Consider the following 15,491-nt stretch of genomic DNA (forward strand, 5'->3'; position numbering starts at 1 on the left):
GGTCTGATTCTTGCCCGACAACATATGCAACAAGATAGGTAAAGCAAATTATACTTCGCAAAAGATGCTCCAAATCACAGTAATAGCCCTTCTAGATGTCCACATTTTAAGATTTTTTTTTAAAAGTAATGGCAAATTTGATAAGAAGAAAGGTCCAACATTCTGCAAGGCGCAGACAGCCGCCTTCCAGGTCAAGTGCTTCAAGTGTGAAAAACGTGGACACTTCAAGAAAGATTGCTAGGGTTAGACAAACAACAACAATGACAGAAACAACAAAAATGGCCAGCAAAAAGAGAGACGATATATAATTTGCGTGATATCAGAATGCTTTTATGCAAACCAGGCTATTTCTGGATGGTGAGTGAACTCTTAGACGACACATCATATAACAATAAGCAAGGAAGAAATGGTGGACATGGTCGAATATAAGCATGGTGAACATCGGGTGTACATGTGCAACAACACCTACTATGATGTTATGGGTGTTGGGACTTATCGTATTGAAACTTTTAAAAATAATGTATTATTGTTTAATGTCTTGTTTGTGTCATCATAAGAAGTAATTTAGTATTTGTCCCGACCCTGGTTGCCAAAGGTTTTGAAGTTAGATTTCTCTTAGAGAAAATTACTATAAGAAAACATGGTCGAGTCCTTTTTGATGGATTTTTTAATAAACATCATGGATTGTTTAAAATTGATGATTCTGATATGAATAAAATTTCTTCAATTTTTTCTTATATTGATACTATCTATAATATGGATGTAAATGTCTAGCATCAAAGACATGTACACATTAAATTAAAGACGATAAAGAAACTTGTTGAATTAAAACTAATATCTGACTTTAATGAATCTTCATTTCATAGATGTGAACCTTGTATTTATAAAAAAACAACAACAAAACCTTTTCCACATAATGTTATTAGAGCATCTGAATTATTGAAAATCATACACACTGACATTTGTGATCATTTCAAGACTCAAACTTATAAAGGAATGCAATCTTTATATCTTTTATTAATGATTTTTCTAGATGTAGTTATGTATATCTTATAACTTATAAGTATGAAGCATTAGAAAAATTTAAAGAATATCGTGAAGAAGTCAAAAACCAACTTGGTAGAAAGATTAAAGTTTTACGGTTTGATCGAGAATGAGAGTATATCTCAAATAAATTTTTTAAATATTGCAAGACTAATGAGATCAGACCGCAAACTACAACCCCTAGCATACCTCAATAAAATGGTGTGGCTGAAAGATTTAATAGAACTCTCCTCGATATGGTTAGATGCATGTTATCTAATGCTTCATTACCCAAATTATTTTGGGGAGAAGCAATACATATAACAACATATATTTTAAATATGGTTCCTTATAAAGCTATTGTCTCTACACCTTATGAATCATGAAAAAAAAAGAAAACCTAATTTAAGTCACCTTTGAAGATGAGGTTCAATAACTCGTATTAAAGTAATAAAGCAATCTAGAGATAAACTCGATACCAGATCTATAAGATGTATCTTTATTGGATATCCAAAAGGATCCAAATGTTATAGATTTTACCACCCAGATAAGAGTTTAATTGAAAGTAGAGATGTTATCTTCTTGGAAGATCAAAATATAGAAAAAATCATTCATAAAATAAGCAGAGACAATCATCTTGATGTGTATTATGACTCTAATGACACACAAGAACATTTAAGTAATGACGAACCCCCTGCAAACTCTTCATCTTCTTTTAATCAATTTCAGGTTAGCCACAAAAGGTCTAGAGTTCCTCCGTCTTATTTAGATGACTATTATGTCTACCTATCGAAGGAAATGTGTTATACTTTAGATATGGATGACATTGAAGATAACTTATCATATGATGAGGCAATAAACTCATGAGAGTCAACATACTGAGTAAAAGTCATGTAAGAGGAAGTTGACTCCATTGAGAAAAACTAGGTCTGAGAATTAACCGATTCACCTGAGAAAATGAAAGTCATTGGATATAAATAAAATTTTAAAAAAAAATTCAAGTCCGATGATAGTATTGATAAATTTAAAGCAAGAATAGTTGCTAAAGGTTTTTCTCAGAAATAAGGATTAGATTATGTTGACACATATTCTTCAGTTGCAAAATTTGCCTCGATTAGAATAATACTCGCTATTGTAGCCCATTTTGATCTAGATTTGCATCAAATATATGTTAAAACCACCTTTCTTAATGGTGAGCTTAAAAAAACCATATACATGAATCAACTTGAAGGTTATATAATGAAAGACAAAGAAGATAAAGTATGTAGGTTGAAAAAAATCCTATATGGACTCAAGCAATCACCACGTTAGTGGTACTTAAAGTTTTATAAGGCAATTACGTCATTAGGGTTTGTGATAAATAAATTTGACCACTGTGTTTATGTCTAAAAAAGTATGAGTAAATTTGTTATTCTTTCACTATATGTGGATGCCATTCTTTTGACTAGAAATAACAATGATATGGTTGTCAAAACCAAGTCATGGTTAAATTCTCAGTTCGAAATGAAAGACATGGAAAAAACATCCTATGTCCTTCGAATTAAAATCACTTATGATAAAAACTCCAAACTTTTAAGTTTGAGTTAAGAAAGATATCTAAATCATATACTCAAGAAATTTAAAATGAGTGATTGCAAGTTTGTTATAACACATGTGGTAAAAGGTGTCAATTTGAGTAAAAATGATAGTCCTAGTGATGGATAAGAAATGCTAAATGTCTCTTATGTATAAGTTGCTGGAAGCTTGATGTATGCTATGCTATGACCTGATATTAGCTTTGTTGTTGGTTTCATTAGTCGCTACTAAAGTAATCCTGGTTGGCCTCGATATTGGCAAGTAGTAAAAAAAATATTTCAATATTTAAAATGGACTATAAACTTGAAATTATGTTTTCAAGTTGATTCTTTAGAATTAACTGGGTATTCTGATGCTGACTTTGCAGGTAGCAGAGATGATAGTAAATCCATTTCTGGACATGTTTTTCTTCTTAGATGAGGAGCAGTTTCTTAGTCTTGTAAGAAACAAGACTGTATAGCTCAGCATACTCAGAAAGGTGAATATATTGCATGCAATGCAGCTGCTATATTTGCCATTTGGATAAGCTGCTTTATTAATGATTTGAAGCAAGCTATAGCCAACAGGCCAATCCAAATTTATTGTGATAGCCAGGCTGTCATCTCTCTTATAAAAAGTGCAGTATACAATTCTAAAAGCAAACATACAATGGTAAAATACCATTATATTCATGATATAATTAAAAGAAATGAGATCAAAGTCAGCTACTTACCTACATCTGATATGATTGTTGATCCTTCAACAAAGAGCATATCAGAAAAAATGTTCTCAAAACATGTATCGTGTATGAGATTAAAATATGTTTAATAAAGACATATAGCTGGATGAGAAACTAAAGAATATAACTCATTCCAAGAATGTTGATGCAAGTGAAATAATCCAATAGTGAAAGGTAAAATCTTGCATCATGATTAGTTTCACATGGCCAAGTGGGAGATGCTGGTTATACGTGACCTCCGTGGCCATGTTTCAAGGAGGGTCTCACACATTGAGGAGAGAGGTGGGCCCACTCTCTCTCCAACTTGTGAAACCACCCAAAATAAGGCCTTATCCAAAATGAAGCGTGCTTCATTTTAGATAAGCTCAGAGCTGTGAAATAGTTGCCAATTTTCTCTCTTTAAAAAGAAAATCGATAAGTCTCACTTTACGTTGGGTTATCGACTACACAGGAGGATGTAAATCCCCAACAACTTTAAGCTTACTTAGGAACATAATGAACCTGTGGAAGCAAATCCTCTCCTGAAGAAGGTTGTATTCATCCCTATCTGCTTCTTTATTTACATGCACATCGGTCTCGCTCCTTCAAAAGTCGGAGGGGAAGTAGCCGACGAACTACAAGACTCGACCCTCCTCCTCCAGGACAACCTCCATCCTAACTTCCATCCCCGTTTTTCGGCGCTTCTTTCGCCTGATACTGCTGCTGCCGTTGCTTCCCTCCTCCCGCTCTATTCTCTCTCTCAACACTTTAGGAGCAAGTTTGGTTAGGAAGCTAGAAATACATAGAAAAAATGGTGCAAAATGAAAAATCTGTTTCTATCCTTCAAATTTGTTGAGTTTTTATAAAAAGCACCATACCAAACATTTCACATTTATAAATGACGAGTGAAGAAATGTTTTTTGCCAAGATAAAATTTATTTTTATACTCTCCACCATCATCACATCCATCCATATCACCATCACCATCACTCTCTTCCTACTCTCATTTTTCATATTTTTTTACTTTATTTTTCTCATGAACAAGCGAAAAACTTTTTGTTGGAAAATTTCTCATATCAAAAACTCTCATAGGCAAAACTTTCTTTTCCTATGAGAGTTTATCTCTTCCAAACGTGCCCTTTAGCCAGCTGTCTGAGAGTAGTATACTATTTGACTTGAATGAATAAATATCATGGAGGTAAACCGGTCAGACTCCGGTCAGGTTGAAGCATTACTTAGTCCAACTTAATCGGATCTGACCTAATTGGGTTTGACTTTGGATTCAGAGTTGGATGGATTAATCATTCAAACTGAATCCAGACCCGACTAACTTGAAATTGACATTTAGACGTATTTGCAATTGGGTTTTAGTTGAATCTGGATCTTGATCGGATTTGAATGCAAAACACTGTTGAATCCGAATCCAATTATTAAGCGGATTGGGCTTTGTCTGCCTAAACCTACTAACTGGATTCAGATTTGAGTTGGATGTCTGGTTACATCTGACCCATTGACAACCGTAGGCCGAACCCATCCCAATCCTTGCACAGAGGACCGAGCCCTAGTTGGCTTGAAGAGAGAGAGAGAGAGAGAGAGAGAGAGAGAGAGAGAGAGAGAGAGAGAGAGAGAGAGAGGATGCCAATGGATCGGATTTCATCTGATTGAATCTGACTTCATTTAGTTGAATTTGGTAAGCCAAAATGATATCTAATTATAACCAGATGCGGATATGGTTTCAATTTTTGGCTACCGAATCCAACAGATATCAGGATTTGATGGATATTCCAATCTGTTTACGTCTAAACAACTGGTTATGTTATGAGCTGTTTACCATCCGACTCTGAACTTCGAATTCCATTTAGCCAACATCAGATTAGTCAGATCTAATATTGACCACATCCGATCTAAATCTGAACCATTTATGTCCCAGAGAGAGAGAGAGAGAGAGAGAGAGAGAGAGTCACACCTTTGTAGATGAGCTTTCATACTTGAACCTCTTAATATCTACGGTAAAACATAACCTCACGAACCCCACTCTCTCTTCCAACGTAGTGGTCGACAGTTGACAATTTTGATTGTGTGTTCCCTAAAAAAAACTCTTCTCAAAACAGAAAGTGCTTGAACAGAATAAGGATTGAGACATGGGTTGACCTAGATGTGCCAGACCTATATGACCAAGCTGTACCCACGTCCATATCCTACTTAGATGGACATGAGCGTGGGCCTGAATTTTGATCGGGTTATGAGCCCTAGACTTCAATGATCTGGTTAACACAATTTGCTGGGAAGGTGGATTCCAGACTGAAAATGTAAGGCGTTTTTTTTTTTTTGAATTTATAACCTAAAGAAACTGCACCCGGTACAAAGATCTGGTCGCCGTGGCTCAGCGTGTCATACCTACCGTGATCACAGCATAAAACTCAGAGGTTAGAACCCGTGTCCGAGGCTTATACTACGCATTGGCTTGCACAAAGGGGTGATGCCCATGAGAATCGAACCTTGACTGCCCGTCTAGCAGCCAAGGCCACCATCCCACCAAGCCAACTCCCCTTGGCGCAAATGTTAGGCGTTTGAAGTTGTCACATGGACGTGCTGTTCTTGAGCAGTTTCCTATCAAAATACTCACAGGACAGAAAGACACTGTGTTTCTCTTGAAACAAATCTAGAGAAACACAATTATTTATTTTATCTAGCAAGAATCCAATGCACATAGTGCAACCCCCTTTAGCTTGGCCTGATCTACAGTCTGCAACCATCATTGATAGGCAGGCAGGCTTCACCTTCCCAAAGAAAAGCAAATATTTGTAGGCTGGATAAGTGAAATTGAATGATGATGACCACGGTTGCTCATTCCAATCATCAGTAGGGATGTCAAGGGGTCGGATGTAACTCGAATAGGAATTCAATTAATCGGGTTAGGTAACTAAACCTGGATCCTACTAATAATCGGATTCGGGTTCACTATTAAGTTTTGCATTCAAATTCGAACCTGAATCTGACTAAAAACCCAAACTGATTAAATGTAAATATTGGGTTTTAAGCTAGTGGTATGTTTTTATCTTTATTCATTTGACTGAGACAAACCCAATTAGGTCAGACTCGGTAATGCCTAGATCCAACCAGATCCCAAATCATCAAGGACAAAGGACAAATAGAAAAGGTGGCATCTTCTGACAAGGAAAAGGTAGGCCGGTACCAGAAAATTACCTTTTTTATGACATTGGATCATGTCAGAGGAACCTCTGATGGACTTGATGCCATTCATCCATGCGATGGATGACAACCCAAACACCATGTTTGGATAGCTTATTTCACAAATGGGTTCCACAAAATTTTCCAGACCCGTTCATGAGCGGCTGAAAAACAAGCAAAAATGAGGGTGTTTGGGTTGGATGAACAGCATCCCCTTTTTTCCTCACTTTCAAATCCTCTATTCCGGCAGACCCCCTTGAGGGCATTGAAGTATTTTTTGCATTCTGAATAGTTCAAATGATGACCATTTTTTTTTTTTACAGAAACACCTGCTAGTGACCAACGAGGGCTCCGCTCATCTGGTAGTAGCAGTTAGTGCACTTCAACATGTGATGGGATGCAACTAGTTCGAAACCCACTGGTATGTAACCGATTGAATAACCGTTGTAAAAGGAAAAAAAAAAACATCACTAGGGTTTTGGAGTTTGGACTAAATGGTACACATTCAATTTTGCCAGGTCGAGAACGTAATTTGTTGGGTCACTGTTGGTAGAATCTGATTATTTCAAGGCACTCTTCGCCAGCACCATGAATGATGTATTAGAGTAGATTAGTACGGGCGAAGAAAAATTACGTTAGTATTAAATTAAATGAATACACTTGGCTTCATTGACCAGCCAACTAACTGGAGAGAACGGAGAGTATACCCCAGTACATTACATTACCAAAGAAACGTTCCCCTCAATCTCTCGCCATTTTTTTTCAAAAAAATATTCACAGGCCAACTCTTCAAGTACCATTGAGCTTATTATATATACAGTGTAAAGATCCCTGCAACCTCGCTTTGATTAAGTACAAACTCATTGTCACGGTGCACACTGCCGCTAACCATCATCATCTGCAACAATCCATGAAAAAGATTAGAAATAATAAGTTTTACTGTATTTTTCTTGCAAAAGAATAATTAGAATTTTTTTGTAAAATATAAAAGCAAAAAAAAAAAAATGGAAAACATATAATTAAAATACATAAAAAATAATTTTTCTGAAAATCTCAGAAAATGTTGTGATAATATCCTGATATTTTGAAAATATCACAATAATATCGGTTGGCCTTGAAATTCCAATAAATACGCCGAGATCGGTGACTATGAAGGCGACTGTCATCGTAGCTTCATAGACAAGGAATGGAAAAACAAGACTCGTGAAGCCGATAAGATATAATTGGGATAAGGCTTGATGATGATGATACGTGAAACATGATTACCTACTCAGCTAGCTTCTGTGAAAAGAGCCATAACGAATTTCGATCAGTGACTTTAGGTACAAACTATAATTTGATGTACTTACTCATTTTAGGATCAACGTGCACAAAGAAACTTGCAGCAACAATAAGATAACAGAGAATTAGCATCAGCCCTTTGAAGTAGTTTGAAGTACCTTCCTGCAGCACATATAAATGACATAAAACATCCACATTATACAACTCAAACCATTGCATTTCAGCATCAAATAACAGAAACTATTCTGAAAGAAATGCTAGAATCGAGCCAAACATGATCATCCAATCAACTGTTTGATTTTTGGTAGCAACATTCAAATTTTCCTAGGAAGAGAGCTACTTTATGAACTCTTTACTAGGAAAAGGAAAAAGATATATTTTTTTCATGCTTGAACCTCAGAACCTAATGTATCACATTCATACACAGGTTCACACAAGTTTCACAATGTGGGACTTCAAAGGTAACATTCAACTAAAAAACCAGAGAGATCTTTCCATAATTCTGCACCAACGTTGGATGAAAAGCAGCATCAAGTGAAGCAAATGGACACCTAGTTTTTGGTTCCCCATATCTGTAGATGTGGACCAGACATGAATTACTAAACTGTGAAGTGAGTTTTGATACGAACCTGCAGCATAAATGTGACTACTAGAACGGTTATGAAAAGTGTTGCTGTCTCAAATAGTTGAAAATTCAGGTCCATTGGCTTTCCCATCACCCAACCAATAACGACGCAAAAAGGAATCTGTAGTTACACAAAGCATCATATGTAAGAAGCTACAGAAAATCAGTCTGTCACACAGAATTGCATTTGTAGAATTCAAGCAGGCTGAATTTGACCTACAAAGAAGCCATATAAATTTGAATAATCTAACACAGGCATCTCACAAACCTAATAACAAGCCATTTCACAGTACAAATTGTATAAATTTATGATAATTTTATAGCCAGTAAAAGATCTTAAAATTTTACATCAGTTGATCACACGATAGGAAAATAAGCATAACACAAATTAATCACTTGTAATCTACTAAGCATGATTACTGCTAGAACTACCAACACAAATTTCAAAAATCGACTGTCTAAAGTTCTAAACCCTGGACTTGAAAATGCATTGACTAAATCTTTTCTATAGGAGACAAGAGAAGATACAGGCATGACTTAGCTTTCACATAAACATTGGAGTACCTGGTAATGTAGCACATTATTGTGAAAATCTCTATAAAAAGAGATTTTGTGTATGATCACAACACTAAAAACACGAAGTATGCACAAAGGAAAACTCTAACAAGTGCACTAAGGCACGGATACAAATGCATAAGGGCATAAAAAATAACAACTTCAATATATTGGGTTCCAAGAGGGGCTTTACAAAAGCATGAAGAAAAGAGAAGGGAAGCACCTCCATTTATACAATGTTGGAGGAGTGTGTGTGTGTGTGTGTGTGGTGGTGGTGGTGGTGGTGGTGGTGGGGGGGGGGGGGGGGGGGCTCCAACATATACGTTGGAGCCCCTCCAACGGTTATAAATATAACAGTTAGAGGGGGCACCAACGTCTATGTTGAGGGGCCCCCCATGTGACACAAACTACAAAAAAGAAAAACTAAAAAGAAAGCAAAATACAGTCATATTCTCAAATGAGAATATGCACAAAATAAGAAAAGACTAAAATACCCTTTATCGGGTTTTGAAGATATATTAATATATATATATATATATATATATATATATATATATATATATAAAAGGATCATTACATTTTAACACCCCCCCTCAAACTTAGGGTGACATAACCGAAAGTTTGCCAATAAGAAAGTTAAATCTTGGTGAGCACAACGCTTTGGTAAAGAAGTCTGTCAGCTGGTATTCTGATGTAACATATGGGAGGTCTATGGTTCTTCTCAAGTATTTCTCACGAACATAGTAGCAGTCCATATCAGGGTTATCGAAAGCGCTTAAGTAAAAGGGGAAGCACGCTTCCCCGAAGCGCGAAACGTCGCGCTTCCGAAGCGTGCAGAGAAGCACAACTTTTAAATGGGAAGCGCTCTTCCCCTCACTTCCCCCATTTTTTTTTCAATTTTTTTTTGTATTTTTTTATTTTTTATTTTTATTTTTTTCGCTTCCCCCTCGCTTCCTAGGTCGCTTCCGGTTCGCTTCTTAGGTCGCTTCCGAGATGATTTTCGAATCGCTCCTAAGTGGTCCCACGCTTCCCGCTTCCTAAAATTTTGAAAGTGCCTCGCTTCCCGCTCCCGCTTCCTCAACTGACAACCATGGTCCATATCAATATGCTTCGTGCGTTCATGAAATGTGTGATTTTTGGCAATATAGATTGCACTTTTATTATTACAACACAATTTTGTGGGCCCTTGAACTTGAACATTCATATCCTCCAGCAAGCTGCGAATCCAAACGATCTCCATGGTAGTAGATGCCATGGCTCTAAATTCGACTTGTGTGGATGAAAGTGAAACCTTTTGTTATTTCTTGCATCTCCAAAAAATTAAAGATTCCCCTAAAAAGATGCAAAAAACAGTAGTGGAGTGATGATTATTCGGGCCACCTTTCCAATTAGAGTCAGTATAAGCAATTAAATTCAATTCAGAAGAAGAAGATAGAAATACCCTCTTGTTTACAGTACCCTTTATGTATCTGATGATGCGGAGAATGACGCTCATATGAACTGTAGTAGGAGCATGTTGAAAATGACTAGCAACATGTATAGCATGAGAGATATCAAGCATCGTAATGTTGAGATACGCCAAAGATCTAACCAGTTGCCTGTAAGGGGTGAGATCTTTTAGGAGAATCCCATCATCAATCTTCATCTTCGAACCTACTATTTCAGGAGTTTCACAGACTTTATCATCTGTCAAGAATCTCACAAGCAAGCTTAGTTTGAGACAGAAAATAACCTCTGTGATAGTAGGCAACCTCAATTCCCCAAAAATATGTCAGAAATCCCAAGTCTGACATTTCGAATTTGGAAGTCAAGATAGATTTAATACTCTCTTAATTCCTTTGGTATCATCACCTATTATTAACATATCATCAACATATAACAGTAATATAACAATTTCTGTATCAGATTTCTTAACAAACAATGCAGTGTCAGTATAGCATGAATTGAAATCATTTTCAGTCGTTACATTGTTAAACCTATCATGCTAAGCTTTGAGAGCTTGTTTAAAACCATAAAGAGCTTTACGAAGATGAAAAACTTTATTTTTAGGGATTTTCATACCAGGTGAAGCATCCATGTAGACTTCTTCATTAAAATCACCATTTAAGAAGGCATTTTTGATATCCATTTGGTAAATATTCTATTTTTTAATGGAATCAATGGTTATGAGATATCTGACAGTAATCATACGAGCTACTGGAGCAAATGTCTCTTCATAGTCAATTCTGTATTCTTGACAGTACCCTTTAGCTACTAGATGAGCTTTATACCTCTCAAGATATCCATTACTCTTGGTTTTGACTTTAAACACCTATCGACATCCTATAGATTTCTTTCCATTGGGAAGCGTTTGAAATTCCCAAGTGTTGGCTTTCCTAAGCGTTTTTAGTTCACTTTTCATGGCTTCTCTCCATTCAATACAACGTTTAGCATCTTCAAAAATTTTTGGGTTCAAAATATGAGTAATTTAGGGGAAAAAGATTCAAAGGAGACGAATCTAGAGGGAGTTTTTCTAGTTCTTTCGGTTCTCCTAAGATTTGAATCATGTGTGAAGATAGATTCGTTAGGTTCACTATATCGTTCAATAGCACTTCTAAAGGTGCGTCTATCTCTATGAGTATAAGTGATAGGGTCTTTAGATATATTTTCTTCTTGAGAGGTAGTAGGGTTAAAATTATTGTTGATTTCAACTACTTCATTGTCACTATTATATGTTGATTCATCATCACTAGAGATATCATCATCTTTAGATAATAGATCAAAGAGAAAGGAATAGTCGGCATTTTCTAAATGAGGTTTATTCTTTTCAAAACCACTATCATTTTTCAAGAATGTAACATTCCTTGAGACATATAACTTATCATTCTTAACATCATAACATCGAAACCCTTTTTGGGTTTCGGAATAGCCAAGAAAAGCACAAGGAATGACTTTTGGGGAGAGTTTATCATTTTTATCTGTAAGGACAAAGCACTTACAATCAAACATTCTTAATCTATTATAATCGGGTTCTTTTTCATATAGAGCCTTAAACGAAGAAATTTTATCTAAGTTTTTGGATGGAAGGCAATTAATAAGATAAACGAAAGCAAGAGCTGCCTCGGCCCAATTTTTTTTTGGAATACTGTGGGAAATAAGAAGGGTTCTAGTGGTTTTAATGATATGCCTATGTTTCCTTTCGGCCAAACCATTTTGTTGTGGGGTCTATCATTGACGGACAATACCATAGTCTTCAAGATATTTTTTAAATTCGTTAGAGAGATTCTCCTCTGGAATCAGTCTTAAATATCTTTAAATTACTATTAAATTAATTTTTGATCATTATATGAAAAGATTTAAAACATGAAAAAACTTCATGCTTATGTTTGAGAAAATAAATCCAACAATATCGTGAAAAATCATCCACAAAAATCACATAATAGACAAAACCTCTCTTTGATATAACGGGTGCCGGTCCCCAAACATCCGAATGAACAACTTCAAAAGGCTTAGTGGTAAACATAGATCTTTGTTCAAAAGGCATACTTCTCATTTTTCCAAGAATACAATCATTACAAGAGAAAGTATTTTTACAAATATTTTTAGTAAAGTCCAAATAGGACAACTTGGTGATATTGGGATGACCAAGTCTTTTGTGCCAAACATTTATGTCTTTATGTTGGGCCACGTTACAAAAAGGGTTGTTGGGAATTTGAAGAGAATCCACATAGCATAAGTCTCCCTTCCTAAAGCCTTCCCCAATCAACCTCTCAGACCGGTGATCCTGTATTAAACATTTATTAGATAAGAATTGAATGTCACACCCAAGGTTCGAGAGTTGAGAGACGGAAAGTAAGTTCAAATTCAATTTTGGTATAAACTTAATTTTTGGAATAAAAAAGTTGAGTTTGAAAATTTCTAATTCCCTTAATTTCAAGAAAATTGTCGTCCGCGGTTGAAACAAAAGATGGTGACGAACTTTCAACATACTCGGAAACAGAGGAAATGTTTGGAGACATATGAAATGAAGCACCATAATCTAACAGCCAAGAAGTTTTACCTGGAGGAGACGGAGTAGACACAGCGACACCGAAAATGGCCCCCTTAAGAAGAGGTTGAAGAGCTCCCACAATTTGATTTAGAGATAGAGCTCCATTTGTAGATTCCTCTTTTTGTGGTTGAGAAGTGGTGGTCATTGCTAGTAATTTCTTCTACTTAGGACAAACCAGTTTGATATGACTCGGTTCTTTGCAAAAGTGACATACAACTTTGCTATAGTCCCTTCTTTCGCCTTGACCACCTTGATTTTGGCTTTTAAAATGAGGAGGTTTATATGTCCTTAAGTTGTTCCCGGGCCTAGAAACGGCATTCGCTCCATCACACTCATCTTGATTTATAGGCATTGCAAGAACACTTGGATTTTGCTTGCTAATGCCCATACAAGTTTCCTCTCCACTTAATTTAGTAATGACGTCTTCAAGTGTAATAACAGGAAAAAAATTGAATTGATTCAGGCCGGATCTGGACCCGACCCGAGGCCACCGCCTCTCGCTGTCATTAAAAGACAATGAGGCAGACAGGAGGAGGGTTACAAAACCCCCCTCACTGCCTCTCGCTCTCTTGTTCTCTCTCCCCGACAGACTCTCTTCCCTTCTCCCTCCCAACTCTCTCGCCGGTGACGCCTCCGTACCCAACCCCCATACCCTCGTGTCTCTTCGGTTTCGCAGAGGAGCCCTCAACGTCGGAGCTCCCTCTACTCACTGGAGACCCCTGTCAACCTGCTGCCACCTGCGACTTCCCTCTGAAGCTGCCGCCGTCGACGATCTCCAGGTATGCTCCTCTTCTTCTTTCGTCTTTCTTCTTCTTCGTTTCCCCTTCTCCCCTTCTCCTTTTCCTTTCTTTTTGTCGGCAGGAGGCTCCGCCCCCCTGTCGCTTGTTGTGTCGAAAGGGGGCTCCACTCCCCCTGTCCCTCTTGTTTTGCCGGCAGGGAGCGGAGCTCCCTGTGTCGGTCCACTTTTCTGGCAGGGGCTTCCGCCCCCTGCCTCTTCGTGGTTCTTCTGGCAGGGGACAAAACCCCCTGCCTCTTGTGGTTTTCCGGCAGGGGGCGAGGCCCCCCTGCCATTGTTTTGTCTTCGGCAGGGGGGCTTCGCCTCCCCTGCCTTCTTATGTTTCTCGGCAGGGGGCGAGGCCCCCTTGCCTTCATTTCGTTTTTCGGCATGGGGCTTCTGTAATGAAATAAGCGGAAGAAACCAAGAATGCTAAAGCATTCACTATGTCCCACACGGACAAATGCAACAAGCACAAGAGAGAAAATCCACTAAGGGATATACAAAGGGCCTTATAAAAAGGCTACACACATGAAAAATAATATCACTATTATTGAAGAGGAGCTCTCTAGAGCAATACAACATACATGGGGGGTTCCCCCTATTTATAAGAAGAGGAGACCAAAGGGGCTCCCAATAGAGTCGTTGGGAGCCCCCAACGGTCACATATGTGACCGTTGGGGGCCCCAACGACTCCATTGTGGGGCCCCTTTTCGGTATCCAAAAAATACAAAAATAAAAATAAAAATAAAAATAAAAAATAGTGAAATACGAGAAACAAAATAAGTACCCCTATGGGGTACTTTGTGAAATGACCATAATACCCCTATCAGGTATTATGGTATTATTACATATGTTTTAACACCCCCCCTCAAACTTTACGGGGGAATGACCGAAAGTTTGCCAAGGAGGAACAAGAAGCGAGGAGCAGGCAGGGCTTTGGTGAAGAAATCAGCAAGTTGATATTCTGAAGTGACATATGGCAGTGTTACTGTCCCACGAAGATATTCATCACGTACATAATGACAATCCATTTCAATATGTTTCGTCCTCTCATGGAAAGTGTGGTTGCTGGCAATGTAGATAGCACTTTTGTTGTCGCAACAAAGCTTCGAAGCCCCGGTAATTTAGACTCCCATATCTTGAAGAAGACTTCGAAGCCACACCAGCTCCATTGTAGTGGTTGCCATAGCCCTGTATTCTGCTTCAGTAGAAGACAATGAGACTTTCTGCTGTTTCTTGCACCTCCAAGCAATTAGCGAATCTCCTAGGAATACACAAAAGCCAGTAGTTGAGATTCGATCATTTGGGTTTCCTCCCCAGTCAGCATCAGTATAAGCTAGTAAATCTAAGGAAGAGATTGAGGATAGGAATAGCCCTTTAGTCAAAGTATTTTTAATATATCGAATGATCCGGAGCACAGCACTCATATGCACAGATGTAGGAGCATGCTGAAATTGGCTTGCAGAGTGCACAGCATGAGCAATATCGGGCCTGGTGATAGTCAGATAGGTGAGGGAGCCTATGAGTTGCCTGTAGGGCGTAGGATCGTCCAGCAGAACTCCATCCTCCAGTCGTAGTTTAGCATTGATAACCTCGGGAGTCTCCACCTTTTTATCATCTGAAATCCCAGATTTGGAGCATATGTCTGCAACAAGCTTCATCTGTGACAGTATATACCCTCGAGGAGAGTATGCAACTTCTATGCCAAGAAAGTACCTGAGAAAACCCAGATCAG

General features: G+C 37.7%; 1 protein-coding gene across 1 annotated transcript in view; it reads right to left on the reverse strand.

Moving 5' to 3' along the window:
• Positions 1–7,133: 7,133 nt before the first annotated feature.
• The window catches only part of LOC149827548 (vacuolar cation/proton exchanger 3-like), a 77,351-nt gene continuing 68,993 nt past the window's right edge, over positions 7,134–15,491 (reverse strand). The window contains exons 11-13 of the mRNA XM_090019462.1: positions 8,398–8,514; positions 7,837–7,930; positions 7,134–7,385 (exon numbers count right to left, since the gene is read on the reverse strand). Coding sequence (XP_089875588.1) covers positions 7,372–7,385; positions 7,837–7,930; positions 8,398–8,514 — 225 coding nt within the window. The 3' untranslated portion in view covers positions 7,134–7,371. The remainder of the gene's footprint in view (positions 7,386–7,836; positions 7,931–8,397; positions 8,515–15,491) is intronic.

The sequence above is a fragment of the Nuphar pumila genome, chromosome 10, assembly GCF_984573655.1.
Source record: "Nuphar pumila chromosome 10, dmNupPumi1.hap1.1, whole genome shotgun sequence".
Taxonomy (NCBI): domain Eukaryota; kingdom Viridiplantae; phylum Streptophyta; class Magnoliopsida; order Nymphaeales; family Nymphaeaceae; genus Nuphar; species Nuphar pumila.